Genomic DNA, 20,165 nt, shown 5'->3' with positions numbered 1-20,165 from the left:
CATAGAATAAGAGAAAACAAAACACAAATGCTTAATGACTCACATGACTTAATCTCTATAGAAAACCAGGAGATTATTGTAATATATAGTTTTAATAATAAATACCGTTTAGTTACATGTTTTTTTTTTCTCTTTTCTTATCTTTTGCCTTAGCATTAGATGAATTCATATCTTCAAGATATTATTTCTCTTATTAGAATTTTTGTGAAGTTATTTTCAAAAGATATTGTTTCTCTTATTAGAACTTTGTGAAGTTATTTTCAATATATATATATATATATATATATATATATATATATATATATATATAAATCAAATATTTTTTATTTTAAATTTGAATGTTTTTTATTTTTTAATATTTTTATTTATTGTTTATTTTGTTCACATGAAAATGTTTAACTTTCAATTTAATTGTTCAATAGATAAAATATTTATTTATTAGGTAATATAAAAATTAGTCTTTTTTATTCTTTTATTCATAATTTTTATTTCTTTTGAAGTACACTTTTTGTTTTGTTAAAATAATTTTTATTATTTTTTACTAGTTTGATATCTAAATTTTTTTTAGATGTTTAAGATATTTCATTTTATCATACCGTTCTTATACATTTATTTTTATTTGCGTGATTTCATTCAATTATGTATCATATTATTTCTAAGACACACATTTGACTTCTTTTTAGTATTTTTATTTGTTGTTTATTTTTATTATGTAGAATATTATTTTTATATAATTATTTTTATTTTCTAAATTATTGTCATAAGTGTTCTTCTATTATTAGATGGACAATGATACTTTAACCCACTTTTTTGACCCACTTTTAACTCACCATTTCAATTACCATTAGATCATCACATCACATCACATCACTAAAAAGAATAAAAAAAGATGATCTAATGGTGATTGAAGCAATGGGTTAAAAGTAGGTAAAAAAAATGGATTAAAATATCATTTTTCTTATTAGAATTATATAAAAAAAAAATCATTTACTATAATATAATAATTTAATGTTATTCTCATGAATCTTGTTTATCTTCATCTAAGATATATCAAATTTCAAAAAACGAAAGATTTATGCTAAATTTCAATTATTATTAGTTTAATATTTGTTCTTTGTGTGATTTCAGTATTATAATTTTTATTAGTGCATAAAAAAATATATTTCATTAGAATGTAAACAATGGGAGTAAAAAAATATTTAAAATATTTTTAAATTTGATAATCTGTTTTCTTTTTGTAATATTTAAAAATATTTTTAATTTTTATTAACTTGGTTTCATTAGCTTTGCAAACTTAATAAATGTTATGGTCTCATAAAAATTTATTTAATACTCTAGCTTAAAGTGTATATAATTATAATTTCTTTCTAACTATTTTAAATAAATATATAATTTTTATATTGAATATTTGATAATATTATACTTTATAATTATTTTATTTTATAAAAAAATAATTAGTTGAGATTGAAATAATAAAAAGATAGGTACAAATATGAGCACAGATACAAGTGTATAGTTGTTACCAAATGTGACAAAAAATTTATACAGTTGAATTTGTATATAAGAATAAATTTTTTCTTTGAGAATAGGAAACAGAGAAACTCATCCGGTTGTCATCCTAATCTTTATGCTAAATATAGTGTTTTTCATAAATGAAAAGGATAATGTGATAACTTTATTTGTAAATACTTCACTTTTGTAAAATTATAATCTCTAGTACAATAATAAGTGATTAGTTCATATATCTTTTTAAGAGCTTCTCTTGTTCATACCTAAACAACTTTTGACACATTGCAAGTTATAAAAGTTATATATCATTTTAAGTGCTTTATCCCATAATATTATAAACGGTCCGTTGTTCAAACTTCAGAAAATAAAAGTGATATTTGAATGAATTGTTAATTTGTTATAATCTTTAATATGTTTTGGCTACACTTTTTCAGAAGGAAAAACAGAACAAAAAGTTATTTTCTACCTTTTCTCTAGAAACATATCGAAGTTATTTTTCATAAAAAGATTTGGTAGAAAAGAGATCAAAACTTGAAATAAAACATGGAAAGGTGTGCTCATTGCTCAGTGGTTTGCTTGCATTGTGGCCTTTCCCTGGGAAACTATTTCTTCAAATACAAATAAACGATTGACAGGAAAATATAACATAATTTAATGCTGAAATTCAATGAAGCTTTTAAAGTGTTCCCCATGAAGTCTATTGCAATTTTGTACCACAAAGAAAGGTCTATTACAGATATATACACATTAGCATAATCAACATAATAATATATATGTGCACTAAATAGAGCATTTCCTTGCAGGTTTAGAGGGGGAAATGTTCTAAAGGTCTATTTTTTATTAGTTTGATAAATATATACATTCAGCCTGCAAGGATTCAACCTAACATTGCAAATATTCAGCATAAACAGATCAATGTTGAGCCAAGTAGAGTGAGATGAGTTTAATCCCAAAAGAACCACCAGTTCTGCGCCTTAAGGAATTTCAATTTCAACGCATTGTCCTTTTCAGTATTCACAGTCTGTGCTTTCTCCCATGTTTTTTTTTGGACTTCTCAACAACAACAACCTTAGTTTGCATCACGAAAATCCTACAAATAACAGTTCAACATAGTATTGTTATCTCCACAAACAATATACAGATGTTGAAAAATATGTTTGTGCAGCAAAAGGTGTGAATTAAAGAATGATCTTTTTTACATGATATGCAGAAAAAGTTGATGTGCACAGTATTACATTGTCCATAAATAACGACACAAGCATAGAAGAAAGTTCCAAGCTAAGAAAGAAGCTAGCTCACCGCAGCAACTGGCTCAGCTCAATTATGAATTAACTGTCTTCATCTTCTGAGTGAGCTACATTTTCTGAAAATGTCAAAACCTTCACTTTCACAGTCCTCTCTCTCCCATCTGTGCTACTTACCTCCATCTCAGTATCATCTTCATCACTAGATTCATTCTCTGCAGTCAAAAAGACAACCATATGGAATTGTTTGAGCTTGTAAATCACACTATTTTCACCCAACCCAAAATGCAAAAACAAAAGAAACAACACTTACACACTTCAATGTATAATACTTATGAACAACATTTTGCAGAAGAAACTCATGAACATCAAAAATAAATTAATATCCTCCTCATCAAAGGTTCACTTACTTGTTAGCAATGCCCGTTAGAATTCATAGACAGAACTACTCCCTCTCATAAGTACATAATAAGATGCCATTAATACGGAACACCCAGTTTCACACTTTTAACAAGTCAATCCCCAGCCAATAAAAACTAAAAACAAAACTAGCAGCAACAACTATTCTCTATTAACAAACATATACATGTCAATTTTTACACCTACTCACACCAACAAGATGCAGCAGAATGAAAGCCATACAAAAGTTCAATTGGAATGAGATGCACTAAAAATAAGCTGAAATGATCAATCAGCATTAGTTTGTGCCTCTCCAACCAAAATTTACGCATAAATCAAGTGAAAACAACATTTTTTTTTTCGAATTCAGGCAATCCCCCATCCAGCCATAACCAAAACGGGAGGATTAAAAACATTATTGTCAATGCAAAAGGTTCAAGCATATGGCAATGAAAAGGACACAAATCAACCAATAAAACAGACCCAACTTCAGCACTGGTACAAAATTGCAAGTTCAAAACAAAGCTTTAAATCATGGTCAAGGTCACAGCCACAGTCTGAACGGGTTTCTAGGAATTGCAAAAAACTGCAGAGAAATGCGACTGACGTAACCACATTCGCAATTGCAAACATTCAAAAACCTCGAAATTACGGTCGAAATTGCGGTGGTGGAAAGATTTTTATAACCTTGCAAATGCAGACAAATGCAATTGATACACAATTACTACCACCGACATTCAAAGACCTCGACATCAAAGTCGAAATTGAGGCAGTGAACAGGTTGTTAATACCTCAGTTTTTCTAAATCCGAAACAAACACCATCCCCAAATCACGAAATCAATCAACAAGGAAAAAACACCCAGAAACCCACGCCTATTTTCAATTTCCGCCAAATCCACAAACACAACCAAAAAGCGATAAACAAAAAAGCACCAATTTTTATAGTTTATCTACAGACCCAGTTGGACAAAAGGGCAAAAAACGAGATTTTGAGAGAGGATAGTGACCATTGATGAAGAAATTCGATGAGGGCCAACCGCGGAGGGTGGAGAGGAGAGGGGAATCATGGGGACGGTCGTCTTCGCGGGTGAGTTTGTGAACGAGGTCGACGACGTTGGTGGGCGATGGTCGCGGCGGGACCCAGAAGGAGGAACCGGGCACGAAGGGTAGCCAGTCCGGTGTGGCCTTCTTCACTAGGATCCGGTGGATTAGGTCATCGAAGTGCTTCAGAGCCACGTCGTACTCCGCCATGTCAACCTCCACCACCTGCGACGCCCCCGCCTTGCTTGACCTCCGCCGCATCGCCACCGCCAGCGACGGGATTCGGCCCACAGTCTTTGCCCTCCACAGGAAACCCGCCATCATCGTCATGTTTGACACAGACAAGAAAAAAGAGAGAAAATGAGGGTTTGGTTCGGTTGGGTTGAGAATGAATGATGAAAAGCTGTTTCTAGCAGCTGATGGATACAAATATAGCACCAAAAATTCACAAACATCTTATTTAATAATTTAATTAATTACTTAATTAATCAATTTGCTTAATTAATTAGCTGCCATCCATCCTGTTCAATACTTTTTAACCGCACAAGCGCGTCAATTTGGTTGAGACAACTTCAAAGGTCAATGAGATAAAAGATAAACCAGAAAAAATAAGATTAACAAAAATTTTCATTTTTTTTTAAGGGCAATGTAGATTTTTTTTAATAAAATGAGATTAGTAAAACATTTTCAGGTTGACTTAGATTATAGATTAAACAGGTAAAAAAGTAGTTTGATTTAAGTCATTAATTTTTTTGGTTGACCTGATTATTTCCACTGAATTGAAGTTTCCTTTTGACAATTTTATCTATTTGAATTATGGAATATTTAATTTTTTTTCTAAATTAAGTTTGCTTAACAAATATCTTTACAGAAATTTAAAAAAAAAAGTATATTTTACGCATAAATGGAAGTGAATATTATTTCCGACCAGATTCGCTTCTTTCTGAATCTGGATTCTTTATTAAATATCTTTGCGTTTCTTTTGGTTATTTTTAACATATATTAATTTTTATACTTATCAAATGGTTTTTAATATATTCTAAAATTATAAAAACAATATTAAAATCTCAGAAAAAAAAATATATTACGTATTCATTGTATTATTCTTTTTCTAATTCAGTTGTAAAGAAACTATAGGTATGGTGTATTTTTCTTTTTACTGTACCCTTTCAATTTAATTGTTTACTTTTCCCATGCTAACGAACAAAGTATTAGTTTAATTTACATGCGTTAGTCATATAAAAGTTTTATATGGAATAGTTCTAAAATAAGTTCGCATTGATTTTCTACTTCTATGAAAAGTATTGTGTATCATCTTTTTAAAACATTGAATATGTATGTATTTTATTTAATATTTTATAGGAACATTAGTAAAATGAAATTATTAAAAAAAAAGGTTATTTTAGAAATTGTTATGCATTACTTTTTAATTCGTTGATAATTTCAAATATTTACTTTGATGATATATGAAAGTTATGCCGATAAATCTTTCTATCTTATTTAAATGTATGATGTGGCGATTGCTTAAAAAGTTATTATATGAGGTAGGTAAAAAAAAAAATGTTCCACGTGATCAATATTTTTTCTCCTTTTATTCTAATCGTATCTTATCTATGGCATTTATATCATTTTATCTTTAATGTTGTGTTTTTGTTGTTATTAGTTATTAGAAGATAATAGGCAATAGTTTGATGATAAATTTAAATCTCTAGCTCTTTCTTAATAATAAACTAAAACAACACCTTATTTGGTACATGTGGATGCTAAAGTCAACATCAAAGGGTTTATACACTTTGATATATTTGTACTATTTATACACTTTGATATATTTGTCAAATACATAACAAATTCTAAAGTGAAAAAGTTATATTTCTTTATTTTAACTATCATAAATATAAAATTGTAGGTTTAATAATTGATTTGGTCTGTTTTCATATAAAAATGTTAAGTTAGTCCTCTAACTTATTTATTCTCGATCTGATCTCGATGTGTGAAAAATGATGTAGTTTGGTCCTTCCTATTAAATATTTTGAAACGGATCAAAGATTTGTTTCATCAAAATTGACATTGGTTAATAATGATGTTTTATTCTCTTGGTGTAATTAATATAATTCAATGAAATAACTCTTGTATCTATTTCAAGAAATTTAACGAAAAATATCAAATTATATTAATTTTTTAAAAATCAAAACTAAATTACATCAATTTTTATAAGCCATAATTAAATTGAGACTAAAAGAAATTGAATGATAAACTTTATATTAATTAAACCAAAATTGTATAAACTTGAGAGTAGTACATCACGAAGTAGTAAAAAACTTTCAATGTGGTGATTATTTTACCATTAAGAATAAACTATGGTGAACCACTTGTATCATTAACGAATGTTTGAACTCACTCTTCTCACCGAGTGATGTCAAATGATAACATATTGTTATATCTTCTAAACAGATGGATCATTTGTGGTGGGTTTTCCTAAACTGATGAGGTGCCACTGTACATGTTGTGGTGCAAGTAAAACCATTTTTCATTTTCATGTGAGAAAAAATTGCATATTTTATTGCCTTGATTCATAAACATTTTGATTTTAGATTTATAGATGTATTGGAAACCTAAAATGAAACACATAAATAAGATTACAATGAAAATTTGGAAGGATCCTCCATAATTTGTCCAAGAAGACTTTACTAGGAATTCGTTTAAAATGTAAAAATGTGTAATTTTTGCTAGGGATAGCAATGCGGGCCGGTCAAACCCGTTTAGGCCCAGCCCACATAAGGTCCATTCGCTGGCTCGTCACGTCCTGCACATCACTTGGCCCACATACTGGTCATTTTTTTATTTTTTTTTAATTCTTATGGTAAAACTTTCAATGTTTAAAAATTGAGAAACTTTAAGAAATTCACAAAATTAAATAAAACTTTGGAGAGTTGGATGATAAATTGATAATTCAACATTTTCATCATATTCATATTCATACTATGACATACACAATGCATTCTTTAAATTTTAGCACATTAAAGAATATATAATACTTGTCTTTTCCAGTTATACAAGAATTTGGAATGTTAATGCAAGAGTCCATAAAAAAAATAACTAATATACACAAATGCAAATCTTGTTTATGCGGGCCAGCCTGCACGGGCCGTGGGCCAGGCCCTAATTGTCACTCCTAGTTTTTGCTTCCCTTTGTATTTTTTTTTTCTAGATTTTTTTTTTATCTTTTGTATATATATTTTATTTTTTAATTGTTTAATATACTATTTAATTTTCATTGTTAAATTAATTAAATATTTAAAAACAATTAGTAATTAAAATGATCTTATATCTTAATATAATTTTTCAATATGAAATATAATTACTTTTATCAACACAAGAATTTGTTTATGATAACTTTTAAGATACGGTAATAAAAAGCTATGGCATATGTTATATGTTACAAAACCCTGATTTGAAGATAAAAACTAATATAATTGACATTATGAAAATTTACGAACTTAAAAAGGGTTCTTAAATATACAAATTATTTTACAGAATTTACAATGTTGAAAATAAGATTGATTAATTAATTTTTCCTTATATTCATCCAAATTAGTGCATATTCTATCTATCACTCTCTCTCTTTTACTTTTATTTTCTTTTTCCTTCTTACTTTAACATATAAACAAAACACTAATCAAGCATAAACACATGGAAGGTAGGTACGTGTCATTCGGTGATTGGTTTACACCACGCAATAATATTTGCTTATGACACAACTCATGTGGACTAAAATAAAATATTAAAATCTCAAATTTTCATTTTATTCATTTTCAGGTTCTGAGACGCAAACACACTGAACCGAGCGTGATCAACAATGGCGGAAAACCCTTCCGAAACGGTGCCGTCTAGCTCACAACCTTCTTCGTCTTCTTCGTCTCAGAAATTGCCTCAAGATTCTCCTCAGGTTCCATAATCTACTTCAGTTTCACTTCCCTTTTCGTATTCTTCGTTTTCCTCTAATGCGCGAAAACCCCTTTTCCATATAATTGGAACTCAAGCTAGGGTTATTATAATTATTGTTTGTTTTATTTTTAATTTCAAGTCCGTAATTGTTTGATTTCTGTAGCTAATAGACCAGAACCATTCTCCCTACAACCTAATCGGCCTACGATGCTTTTCGGGCATCAAATCCGTGTTATTTCCCCCCTGTTTTAGTTGTTTTTTTTTTTTCAAACACGAGCTAAGGAACAGAATTTGGAGCGGAATAGTTAATGTTAAGATGAGATTCGTTAGGCCTTTTGTCGTAACAACCTAATTAGCTCAAATCTGTGGTTTAATATGTACCGATTTTTAGCTTGCTGCGTGAACACACATGTGAAAGAAAATGTGGCCTGAAATGTTGTTTTAAACACATCTACCTGCATCTTGGTAATGGTTTTGTGTTGATGTTGTTGTCACAGGTCCCTGCATTTTCGAATTTTCCGCCGTATTTGGGTGGATATTATCAAATGATTCCTGGTATGTACCCTGCACTAGTTCCAGGGTTAACTCTGCCGCAACATGAGGAACATGGGAACCGCGGAGCTGGCATATATGCTGTTCCTGTTAACTCCTTTGATAGACAAGTTACTGGACTTCCATGCAACACCCTGATTCCGCTGACTTACCGCATACCCACGTAAGTGGCAGGTTATTTTGTTATGATGATGTTGTGAGGGATGTGAAGCTTAGTTATTGCACAATTATATTTTTAGTCTGATATTTAAGCATAACTTTCTACATCGACATTTTGGAAATGAAAGACTACGTTTTATACCTTTTCATGCTTTGTTTTTCCGTAGAACCTTTGGCAATCTTTAATGTTTCTACTGACTTGCATTCTCAACTTGGTCACAGTGATTGGTGATATAGAAGACCAATAATTTCTTCCATTGCTAAATAAAAGACAAAAAATTGTTTAAATGAAATTATCTACAGAAGGGGTGAAGTTGTAACTGCTAGCAATATGAGGAATGACTTTGATGTAAAATTGTTATTAAATTTACACTAAGTAGGCAACGAACGCTCGGCATGGATGATTTTTTAGAGGTATAAGAATGACTGAGCATGAGTTTCCTCTTTGATAACTATTTTTTCTTGATTTAATCTAATCTGCCTTTTACTTTTGTGTGGGGAATCAAAGGTCGATTGGCTTAAGGGTTATTATTATCTGTAAAGGTGTGGGGATTTTGGTAGCTGGAAGTAAAATTACAGTTAAGGATTTGGGGTTGGTAGGTTGAGATAACTCAAGCAAGAAACAATTAAGAATTTGATTGGGGTGGATTTTTAAGACAGTCTGCTACTCTACCAAGAAAATTATCTGTAGGGAATGAACCAATCAAAGAAAAAAGAATTGTAGCTTATAACAAGAAGAAAGCCTCTTCACATCTTGTGCTTGTGTCAGCCTGCCAAGTTATTAACAATTTTCCGCAATCTTACAATCCAGTCAATGAACTGAAAGGAAGCATTGATTTTGAGTCTCATAGGATTTCAAACTCGATAAGTAGGTTTTGATGCCATGTCCTGGGCAAAGCCAACTATTGCGAAAGCTTAAACTGTGTTGTGAAGACACATGAATGGTTTTATATTAGGGTGCTCAATTTAAAAACTTCTCAACAAACACTCATAAGAGAAGAAAATAGGAGGTTTGAGGATTCAAATTTCTCCTGTAAGATAAAATTAATATATTCTCCTCAACTTTTAGAGAATTTAGATGATAGGATTCTTTAGCAAAACTGGTGTGCATTAAATAATTTTAACACCTGGGGAACTTTGATTCCTTGTATCTTTATTTTTAAATACTTGTTGAAAAGTTTATATAAACACTTACAAGCAACCAGGTTCATCTGAAACTAGACATGCACACAGCTTCGAAAAGTTCTAGCAAGCACTCATAGGTCATCTTCAAGGAAACTTGGTCCCAGCTCTGCATTCTTGACATTTGATAACATGCACAACACTTCTTGGGTTTGTACCACATTATAGGATGCTAATGGCTATACTATAAGTTAACCTAAAACTACCATTAAAGCTATAGAGAAGCTAAAAGATAATCATTGATATTTTTTATTCAGTATAAGGGGTAAAGAGGAGTACACTTATATGATAAAAAATATGCCAAAAACTGAATTATGACCGAAACATTCAAGGAAAATTAGAGCTGATTCTGATTCACTAGCACCATGAACTACACTTGCTGTTGGATTTTCTTTTTTGTTCCTGCATCTGTTTTGGATGTCCTTTGTGCTTTCAATGTTTTTTCAATATATCTGGTTATTGATGCTATGTTTTTCTTTCATACCAATTTCATTTAGTGTTTATTTATATTTCAGAAAAAGATAGTAGCAAGTGTAAAATTGATGAAAATTCTATTTTAGTTTTATTTGTTTTTGTGAGCAAATATGTTTATTAATGTTAATTAATGGTTTCTGTAACTGAATGGACACCATCAGCAGTAGGCCAAGTTCTGATGCTGCTGCTGCCAGTGAAAATCAGGGGCAAGCAGGGCAACAACCTCAACAGCAGCAGCCTGCACCTCAAAGACAAGTTGTTGTTAGGAGATTTCAAATTGCATTTCAAATTGATTTATTGCTTATGTTGAAGCTGGCAGCTGTGATCTTTTTATTTAATCAAGATGGATCAAGGCAGAGGCTTTTTGTCCTTGTGTTCTTTGCTGCTATTGTATATTTGTGAGTACAACTATCTATCATTTTTCTTTTTTTGCAATTTTTTAAATATGTCTATGCGTACAAGTTTTGCTGTACTCATCAAACCCACGGAATGCTTCGTATATAAATCCTCCAGCTCCCGATCTAACCTTTTTGTCGTCCAATTCTTCATATAATATAAGTCTACTAATATTGTTTGGGTTGCGAATGGAAGCTGTCGTATTTATCAATGTACATGTGTGGCAGATACCAAACTGGAGCCTTGACACCAATAATAAGATGGCTTTCACGAGGTATGCAGAGAGCAGCAGCACCTCCTCATCCAGCAAGACCTGCAGCTAGAGCTGAAAATGTTCCTCCACCCAGGCAAGAGGGTGATAATGTTGCTCCAGCAGGTATGATTTGTACATTTTATCCATGGGATTTACGTGTGCATTTTTTTGGAATCACTAGTGATATAGCTTATGTGATTTATAATATAATATGGAAGTCTTTACTTGAAAGCTTGCGAGGTTCATTATATTTTGTTATACTTTATTCATTAATTTTCTTTAGGTTAAATTTAATTTTCCGAATACTTGTACTGGTCTTGTATGGAATAAGTATCAATTGAAGTTTTGATCACCCATTGACACATGCTTACCTTTGCCTCTTATCTATTGGAAGAGGGTCAACCTGAAGCCGAGATTGGGAACCAGCCTGCAAATGAAGGAGAGCGGGCAGTTGAGAATGAAAATGTTGCAGAAGTTGGAGGAGTAAATGGTGGGAATCAGTGGTGGGGCATTGTAAAGGAGATCCAGATGATTGTCTTTGGATTTATCACTTCCCTTCTCCCTGGGTTCCACAACCATATGGATTGAACCATATTTTGTAGCTTACAAGGTTTGTGAAATCGACATATATGGTCTCTGTGACCATGCCCTGAAATAAAAATGTATAGCATCAGAAGTTCCAGGCGTCATATCTAATACATACATAGTTAGGTGCTACTATAATCCAGAGGAAGATATGGTGCGACTATAGGGTGCCGTTTTTGTATCATTAGTTGGTTTGTTCATAAAACAGCTTCCATAGTAGGGACGTTAGATTTTTATTTATTTTCTGTACTGTTTTCTATTGCAAGTGCATGGTGATTTTTTTTCTTTTCTAACTTTGTATGATGTTTCTTAGTGACTAATTCTGTTTCCAATCACTCCAAACTAGTCTTTAGTTGAACGTGAATCGAACATGATCTCAAAAAGTGAAGGTGGAAAATACATTTCTAACTACCACTCTAAAGAAATAAATGAATAGATTTTCCAATAGATTAAATTTGTTAGTAAATTAAAATTATCGGTGGTAAAAATTCTTCGATAAAATGTTCGTAGTAAATTTGATTGATAATTAGGAAAATTCCATCGATAATTATCTAGTGTCAAAATTTGACGGTAGCTATGATAAATATTCATTTGTATTCTTTACTAGTTTGAGCAAAAATATATGGTGATATATTAAATAAATAGTTGAGAAATCTGATCTACAAATCAACATGATTTGTTTGAATCCAAAAAATTAAAGAAACCCATCAACTAAAATATTAACTTTATTGGACTATTAAACCTTTTTAGGAAAAACAAATCAATAAAACAATTACTTACTATAGTTGTTAACATATTTATGTAAAATTATTTAAAAAAAATAAAAAAGTAATTTTCTATTTTTTAGAATAACTTCTCATAAAAAATATATAAAGATACTTAAAAGGAGTTTTTCTCTATGATGCACTGGTACTTCAACTTGGATCGACACGTATCCGTATCCGATCCTTTAGGATATCTTATCGATAGTAGAGTATCTAATTTACAAAGTCGTAGTACAGTACAAGAAAATCTTTGAATAATGATCAATTTTAGTAACAAAAATAATTAGTCACTATATAGTCACCAATTTAAATATCAATTTAAAAACTAAAAATTATTGGCAACTAAATAATTTCAAAAAATTATAATTAGTCTCTAAATTGATAATTAAAATAATTTTTATTATGAATTAATTTCTAAATTTGTCACTAACATTAGTTACTAAGATTTTTACTACTAAAATAATTGGTCACTAACATTAGCTAACAAGGTTTTGACTACCAAAATAACTCACTCTGGTCACTAACTCTAGCTATTATGGTTTTGACTACCAAAATAATTAGTCTATAAATTGGTCTCTAATTAGAAAATTGTCTCTAACATATTTTTGATTACTAAAATTAATCATTATTTAAGAGTTTTCCTACAGTGGTACTTTTATGTTAATAACTTTAGTACATAATTTTGATTAACACAATAACAATCATATATTTATTATATTTTTAAGAATTATTGTACTTAATTTTTAATATTCATATATATCACGTATCTATTATTTCAAAACAAACGTATCAACGTATATCGGAAACGTGTCGTATCCGATACACGTATCGTATATTTATAATTATGTAAGAACTGTTTAAAAATAAGCTACTAATTTATAAAGACATAATATATTGGAAGATGATTAATTGAAAAAAAAACAATATATATATATATATATATATATATATAATATAATATATATATATATATATATATATATATATAATATAATATAATATATATATATATATATATATATATATATAGACTTTAATGGGTCAACAATTATTAAAATGTTATGAAAATAATATACAACGTTAATAGTATATTAACAAATATTTAAACCATCAATATTTACAGTAGTAATTTTATTCAAGTAATATTTGGCAAGATTAAATAAAAAAATAGTTGAGTGGAAAAAACTATAAAGTTGAAAAGTTACACTAAAAGTATTGCATAAATGATCTAATTAGCAATGTTGTAAAATAATATATAAGAATATAATCAATTATTAAATCCAATTTTAATCTTAGACAATTATATATGTTTTATAATTTTAAATTTATAGTTTTTAAGTTATTTTAACTTATGTAATCTAAATTTTTAATAAAAATATTCATTAGTAATATTCGTGTAATACTCATTTTTCATTGTAATTTGACATAGTTATCATTTCTTAATAAAACAATATTTTACTAAAATAAAATAAATAATTGAATAACTAAAATAATAATAAACAAATACAACACTGAATCAATAATTTAAAAAGAATAACAATAAAATAAAATAAATATATTTTAATGTTTCTATACTAATATATATTAAACAAACCTATCACTATAATTAATTTTGTTTTAACTTGTGTTTTTATTAATTTATAGTGATACCCCATTCTTGTCATGGCCACCTAAATATTATATTTAACACATAATAGCAAAAATCCTTAAAATAAAGAACTTGTATCAAAATAAAAAACATAAATAAATAAAAACTCATTACTGAAGCTCGCAATTTTTTTTATTCACTAAGATATAGTTTCATACAAACAAAAGTTGATTATGAATTCCATCTAGTTACCTGGAAGTGTTAAAAGAAAAATCTAAAGAACTCATATTTTTAATCTTAAATAACTCTTTTGTAAAAGACATTAAAGTAACATGCAGCAGTGGTTGATAGTGTATTTTTAATTCATGTACTCTGTCTCACCAGCTACCTACCAAATTAATAAAACGATCTGATAACAGGTGTCAACAACAACTGTGACATATTTGATTTTTTATTTAAGCAAAATAATATTTATCATATATTAAGAGATCCTTATCCCTATTGCCTTTGGTTCTGTTGTCAACAACTCACTGATCAAACTTACAACATAAAATCATCACTGTTCAGAAACTAGTGACAAAACCTTTACTTGCACCCTATAAAATTCAGTCTACATATTTTATTTGAAAAATATAAACAATAAGGTAAATTTACAAGGGGCATCTTTCAATCTGAAAAGAGGATTTTACATTCCAAATTAACCTTTATATAAAGGATTAAGAGTTTAGCCTGAATTTTTAGGATGCAGGAAGAGAAGACAGTAACAAAACCAAAAAACTGTTCTAGAATGCAAGAAAGCAGAACATATTCATAAATGCAAGTCTGTTTATTATGAAACCCGAATAAATATATTTACAAATTCATCTCTGCAAAATTTTGGTGGAGTTCAGAAAGAAGCAGAAGAACTTAATTCCGTTGGCCCTAATGAATTGTAATCACATTATTTATATATATAATATATATATACACATCTACATCTCTGACAAAAGATTGCTAATTTTCCGAAGCTCTTTGAGAGCTGTCATGGCAGTAACCTGGCCTTTGCGGTCTTGTTGGAAAACAGATTCAATTACCTGCACCACAAGGGAAACACCAAATTTCATTCATAAAATGTTTTCATACTGAGAATAGAAAAGCACTCAAACTAAGCATATCTTACTAAAACCTTGTCATTGAAGTGTGATAGTGGAAAAGAGCTCTACCTGAATATGGTCAAGCATAGACTGCCCAATATTCTTCAGAGTGCCCATAACATTCTGGTCCACCGATTCTCCTCTGGAGCTAACAGAACAACCACCATGGTCATTAGTTGTGGATGAGGTGGCTTGTGGAGCATTATTTTGAGTGCTACCACTAGCTTTCTCAGATACAGCCTCAACAGTATTCCGTCCAAAGGGCCAAAGCCACTGCAACTTACTATGCTTTTTCTCTTTAGGAGGTGTGGCTTTATTTTCAGCATTACTGTTGTTGCACCCTGAGGTTAGTGGTGGATCATTGGGACTGGTATTTGAAGCTTCATTGCATTCAGAATTTTGTGTATCAAAGAATGAAGTCTGATAAATGTTCTTAGGAGAATAAGAGATGGGAAGGGGTGAATCATTGTGTTCAGAATTTCGTGTATTGCAGATTGATGTCTGAGAAATGTTCTCAGGAAGATCAGAGATTGGACGGGGTGGATCATTGGGACTGCTATCAGAAGTTTCATTGCATTCAGAAATTCCTGTATTGCAGAATGATGTCTGAGAAATGTTCTCAAGAGGATATGGCATTGGCAATGGCGAACTAATACCTGATGTTTCATAGCGTTCGTCCAGGGATGAATTAGATGCAACACTAGTTTTCCCTGAGATTATTTCATGATCATTGGCCTCATTAGGGGGGCTAGTTGGGTCAGAATATATAGACAAGTCTTCCTCACTGCCAAAAGGTACACCTGGAGATCTATCGTCAGATGAGTAATTGTTGTCACCATTGCAGCTACTGTCTTCTTGTACTTGAACTGCTTCAGAAGGATTCTCATTCTGGCATATGGTTTCATCTGGCTGCATTTTCTCCGCATCATCATCTGAGCCAAGTGCCTTGCGCAGATCTTGCAACAAACTGCGCCTAAAATTTTTTCCACTCTGAACTCTTGACCTAGGAGGGCCAGATTCTGCTCTTCTCAAACTGAATTTTACTTTTTCTGTCCATCCCTTTTTCCGAGTGGGAACCTGTTTTTCTAGACCATCTTGCCTGTGTTCTTCAGCCTTCTGGGCAACTCTCCACTTTTCTTCCCAGTAGCTATCAGGTTCCAAACCCAGAGGAGTTTTCGGAGATAGAGATTCAGATGGAAGGGTCACAGATCTACTATACTTCGATTTACTTTGGTAATGGAAGCCGATATACAAAAGTGACGAGGATGAAATATCAACACCTAGAGCAAGAGCCTGCAAGGATCTGGCCTTCTCCAGTAGTTTTTGGATATTAATGTCTTCAGGGAAGTTTAATAATCTCTGGAGACACCTTGTAGGGTTTTCGGTTGCAAGCAGTGAAGATCTCAAATGAAGTAACATTGCTACTGCCATAGCTGAGATAAATGCTCCACGGGGTGAACTTAAGATTCTGAACTCACAGTCATCAGAACCTTTTCCATTGCTGTTATTCTCGGATGCAAATATCTCATCCCAGATGATCAAAAGGTTGTCAAGTGAAAATTCTCGTCCAAATAAAACTCGCAGCCATCGAAGAGAAAAGTACTGGGGTTCAACTCCAAGATCAAAAAGATGGCTATGAAGAGATGAATCTACTTGAGACAACAAATAATACAATGCAGTAGAAGCTTCAATCACGGGAGGAAGGCCACTATGGGACCCGGATATAGGAGAGGAAGAGAAGAAATCAGCCATTGCAACCGAACCATGAGCCCCGTTCATTAAAGCATCAAACATACAGTATGCATCATGTTCCATGAATTTCTCAGATAAAACAATGCCCAGTTCACCTTCAGCTCCATATGCATCACTTAGTAATACAATGGTCTGTATCTCAGGATCAAGTTCATCAAGACTATTGACTTTAACAGAATTTCCATGGGAATCAAATCCATCCTCCATCAATTCTCGAGACTTTCTAAATTCAAAGCTGTAAGAAAGATCATTCTCTTGACCTAAAAGGCCATCAAATCTATCTGTAAAGTGATCTTCGTAAAGCTTCCGAACCTCTGAGAGACGCTCCAAATCAGCTTGCAGTACATAAAGCAGAGGAGCAAGTAACTCATGCATACCTATCAAGTAAGTGAATGAACTGTCAATAAGTTCATAGACAAATTTGTGATCAAATTCTTTACAGATTTTGGGGCAGCAGGCAATGTAAAAGCAATTAAGCACTTGCTGACAGTAAAGAATTTATGAAACAAAAGTTATAAACTAAACCCCACTGCAGAGGTCTTTAAGTATTATTTTAGTGTAACATCTCATCACATTCTTCTGGCTAATGTAACAAAACGCATTTTCATGCTCTACTATCAATTATGCCAGGTTGGAAATTGTAAGGAAAAAATTTGTCGAGCATCACAGAATGAGAAAGCATACATAACATAAAGGAATAATAGCTAGAATAGAAATATTTATTTGGAGTTAGAAGGAAAATACAGCACATGAAAATTAGAAGCATACTAAAAATGGCTATAAATTTAATTAATGCTGATGAATTGTTAGACACCATTGCTCCATTGCCTGACCCAGATAATTTTACCTTGTCTATAACCACATTCTGGGTGCCTGAGACACCACAGCAACAAAATTCGTCTCAACATGCTTTGGCATCCTGGTGCTTGGAAATAACTGCCATGTTCTGGGTATAGTCGTGATAAATCCTGATCAACCATTTTCTCCAGCTCTGCATTGCGGAAAAAACGACTCCATGTACTATCTGCATATAAAGGCCAATTTACAGGTCAGGTTCAATTGTATATATTATACTAAAAAGTGACAGATGAGTAATCATTAGCGATTCACATGACAGAATTCCATGAACACTACAACACAATATAGGACAATTTTCTTCTTTTAAATCCATTATTGCCATTTACCATAACCAGTGATTGATTGCCACTATGCACTAATTCTCATCTTAATCTTTACACGAATTGAATTTGCATAAAATAAGCAGGCGACATGGATATACTCCGTCATAACAACATAAGCATTCATTTACTTATCTTTAAAGAAGAAATAGACTGAATATAGAGTACATTATGAGGCTCTGGTTTAGGCAGCTGAGAAAAGTTTCAATAAAGTGTACATTGGCAGCATAGATATCAAACATGCTGAAAACTAGATTGGCTGAATCAGGGATCCGTAATTTGGTTAAAGATTTAACTCCAAGTAAGGTACTGAAATACAGTACGAAAAACTTAGATGTACCTGGATTTAGTGAAAGTGGATTGTCAATGACAAGATTGGCTGAATTAGTCCCATTCTTTGGAACATGTGGTTCAACCAGAAGGCGCCTTCTCAAGCTAGCATACCTAACAAGAAAAAAAAATTTATCAAAATGCAAGCAAACACAGAATTGATCAAACACGCAGCAAGAAATCCTCACTACCAGAGAAAGAACAGATTAATCATTTAAATTTTCCACCAGTGAAATTGTCGATGTAATAATCTACCCATAGTGTTCCCCTTAACCTAATGAATACATCCCAAATTCAAAGCGATGGAAAATTCTTTACTTCCACGAATTTATCTCCACCATAAACACAAGTCACACACACAAAAATACATTATCATCAAAATTAAACACCAAAAAATAAAACTAAAAACATAAAATGTAGCTGAGGATTTACCTTCTTCTACAATTGGCCGTGACTCGACGAAAATCATCAATTGAAGTCGAAGTCGAACACGGCAACACGCCAAGATTTATCCGCCACTGCAACCCTCTAAGATCCCGGAATCGCCGATTCTCCGGTGCCGATGGCTTCGATGGCTTCAAAACGGCGTCGGAGGTGGCCGTAATCGCTGACAACGGATCAGACAGCGCCGGTGGCATGACCGTGCAGCAAGTCCCCACAACCCCAGATGGCAAAACACAAAGAAAACCCCCAAAAGACTCGGACTTTCTAGATAACAGAGACCAACCTCACCTCAGACTCGGGGAGTCAAAAGAAAAGCCCAAAGTCAAAAGGAAAAAAAACCCAGTTCATCCATAGAGAGAAGCTCAGCAAATTGAGTTGGTAGAGTCAATAAGAAGGAACATTTAAGCATAAAAAACAACTGGGGTAGAAGTATTCTGCTCAGAGAAACAGAATTACTCACACAGTTGCATTTGTTGTGTGAGTGTATTATGAATTGGTCGGTTGGGAGAGAGATAGAGAGAATAATAAGTTTGTTTTTGCAGAGAGAAAAAGGTTGGGTCGGAGAAGAAGGGAAAGAGAAAAAAGCAATGGTGAAATTGTGTGATGGTGTGATTGTGCTTGACCTATTGGAATGGAAGGTATGGTGAGTTGTCTTATTCACAGAAAAATTTCCATCATTTTGTGTTGTGTGTGTTGTGTTCTCTTCTTTTTCTTTGTCTCAAATAAATTCAGAAATTCAGAGAATTTGTAATATATAAATCACATGCCAATCGCTGCTCAAAATCGCCAACTTTTTGTCACTTTCTGTTTTTCTCTCTCTCTCTTTCTTCACCAAAACATTATTATATTATAAAATGCACCGTCAATTATCTTATAAATCTGTAAATGTATTTTTTTTTATTTTATTTCATTTTAGATAACATTTTATTCGTTTCCGTTTCAGTTATTAACATAAAATCTTCTGTTGTTTATTTGATATTTTTTAAATAATAAGTTGTTTGTTAACGAACCATATAAAGAAAAAAATCTGTATACTTTATTTTACTAAAGAAAATAAAATAAAAAATTATTAAATAAAACATATATTTATGCTGTATTTTAAGTATATCTGTGTGTGACTTATTTATTTTTACGCGAATAATAATTGGATGTTTGGGCTCAATTACAAAATTGTGACTCATTTTAGTTATAAAGAGATCTTATTTAGATACGTTTTAACAACTTGCAAATATAATC

General features: G+C 31.5%; 3 protein-coding genes across 4 annotated transcripts; 1 reads left to right on the top strand and 2 right to left on the bottom strand.

Annotated features, from left to right (window-relative positions):
• Nucleotides 1–2,177: 2,177 nt before the first annotated feature.
• Nucleotides 2,178–4,605, bottom strand: LOC114164403. Its single transcript, XM_028049072.1, has 3 exons — nt 4,161–4,605; nt 2,809–2,968; nt 2,178–2,599 (listed from the first exon to the last, which is right to left on the bottom strand). The coding sequence occupies exons 1-2, from the start codon at nt 4,522–4,524 to the stop codon at nt 2,838–2,840; spliced, it is 495 nt and encodes a 164-aa protein (XP_027904873.1). The 5' UTR covers nt 4,525–4,605; the 3' UTR covers nt 2,178–2,599; nt 2,809–2,837.
• A 3,375-nt stretch (nt 4,606–7,980) lies between these two features.
• On the top strand, nt 7,981–12,033 carry LOC114195882. Of its 2 annotated transcripts, none has more exons than XM_028086310.1 (5): nt 7,981–8,140; nt 8,637–8,854; nt 10,671–10,904; nt 11,130–11,278; nt 11,550–12,033. In XM_028086310.1, exons 1-5 carry the CDS (start codon nt 8,051–8,053, stop codon nt 11,741–11,743), a joined length of 885 nt encoding a protein of 294 aa, XP_027942111.1. In that variant the 5' UTR covers nt 7,981–8,050; the 3' UTR covers nt 11,744–12,033. The 2 variants fall into 2 exon arrangements, with proteins under 2 accessions (XP_027942111.1, XP_027942110.1); XM_028086309.1 differs by having other exon boundaries at nt 10,668–10,904.
• Nucleotides 12,034–14,897: 2,864 nt separating this feature from the next.
• Nucleotides 14,898–19,641, bottom strand: LOC114163133. Its single transcript, XM_028047249.1, has 5 exons — nt 18,918–19,641; nt 18,496–18,599; nt 17,825–18,001; nt 15,295–17,354; nt 14,898–15,165 (listed from the first exon to the last, which is right to left on the bottom strand). The coding sequence occupies exons 1-5, from the start codon at nt 19,121–19,123 to the stop codon at nt 15,064–15,066; spliced, it is 2,649 nt and encodes an 882-aa protein (XP_027903050.1). The 5' UTR covers nt 19,124–19,641; the 3' UTR covers nt 14,898–15,063.
• Nucleotides 19,642–20,165: the final 524 nt, after the last annotated feature.

This window comes from Vigna unguiculata, chromosome 9 (assembly GCF_004118075.2).
Source record: "Vigna unguiculata cultivar IT97K-499-35 chromosome 9, ASM411807v1, whole genome shotgun sequence".
In the NCBI taxonomy this organism is placed as follows: domain Eukaryota; kingdom Viridiplantae; phylum Streptophyta; class Magnoliopsida; order Fabales; family Fabaceae; genus Vigna; species Vigna unguiculata.
The sequence above is the reverse complement of the archived record's forward strand: the minus strand, read 5'-3'. Positions and strand labels throughout refer to the sequence as shown.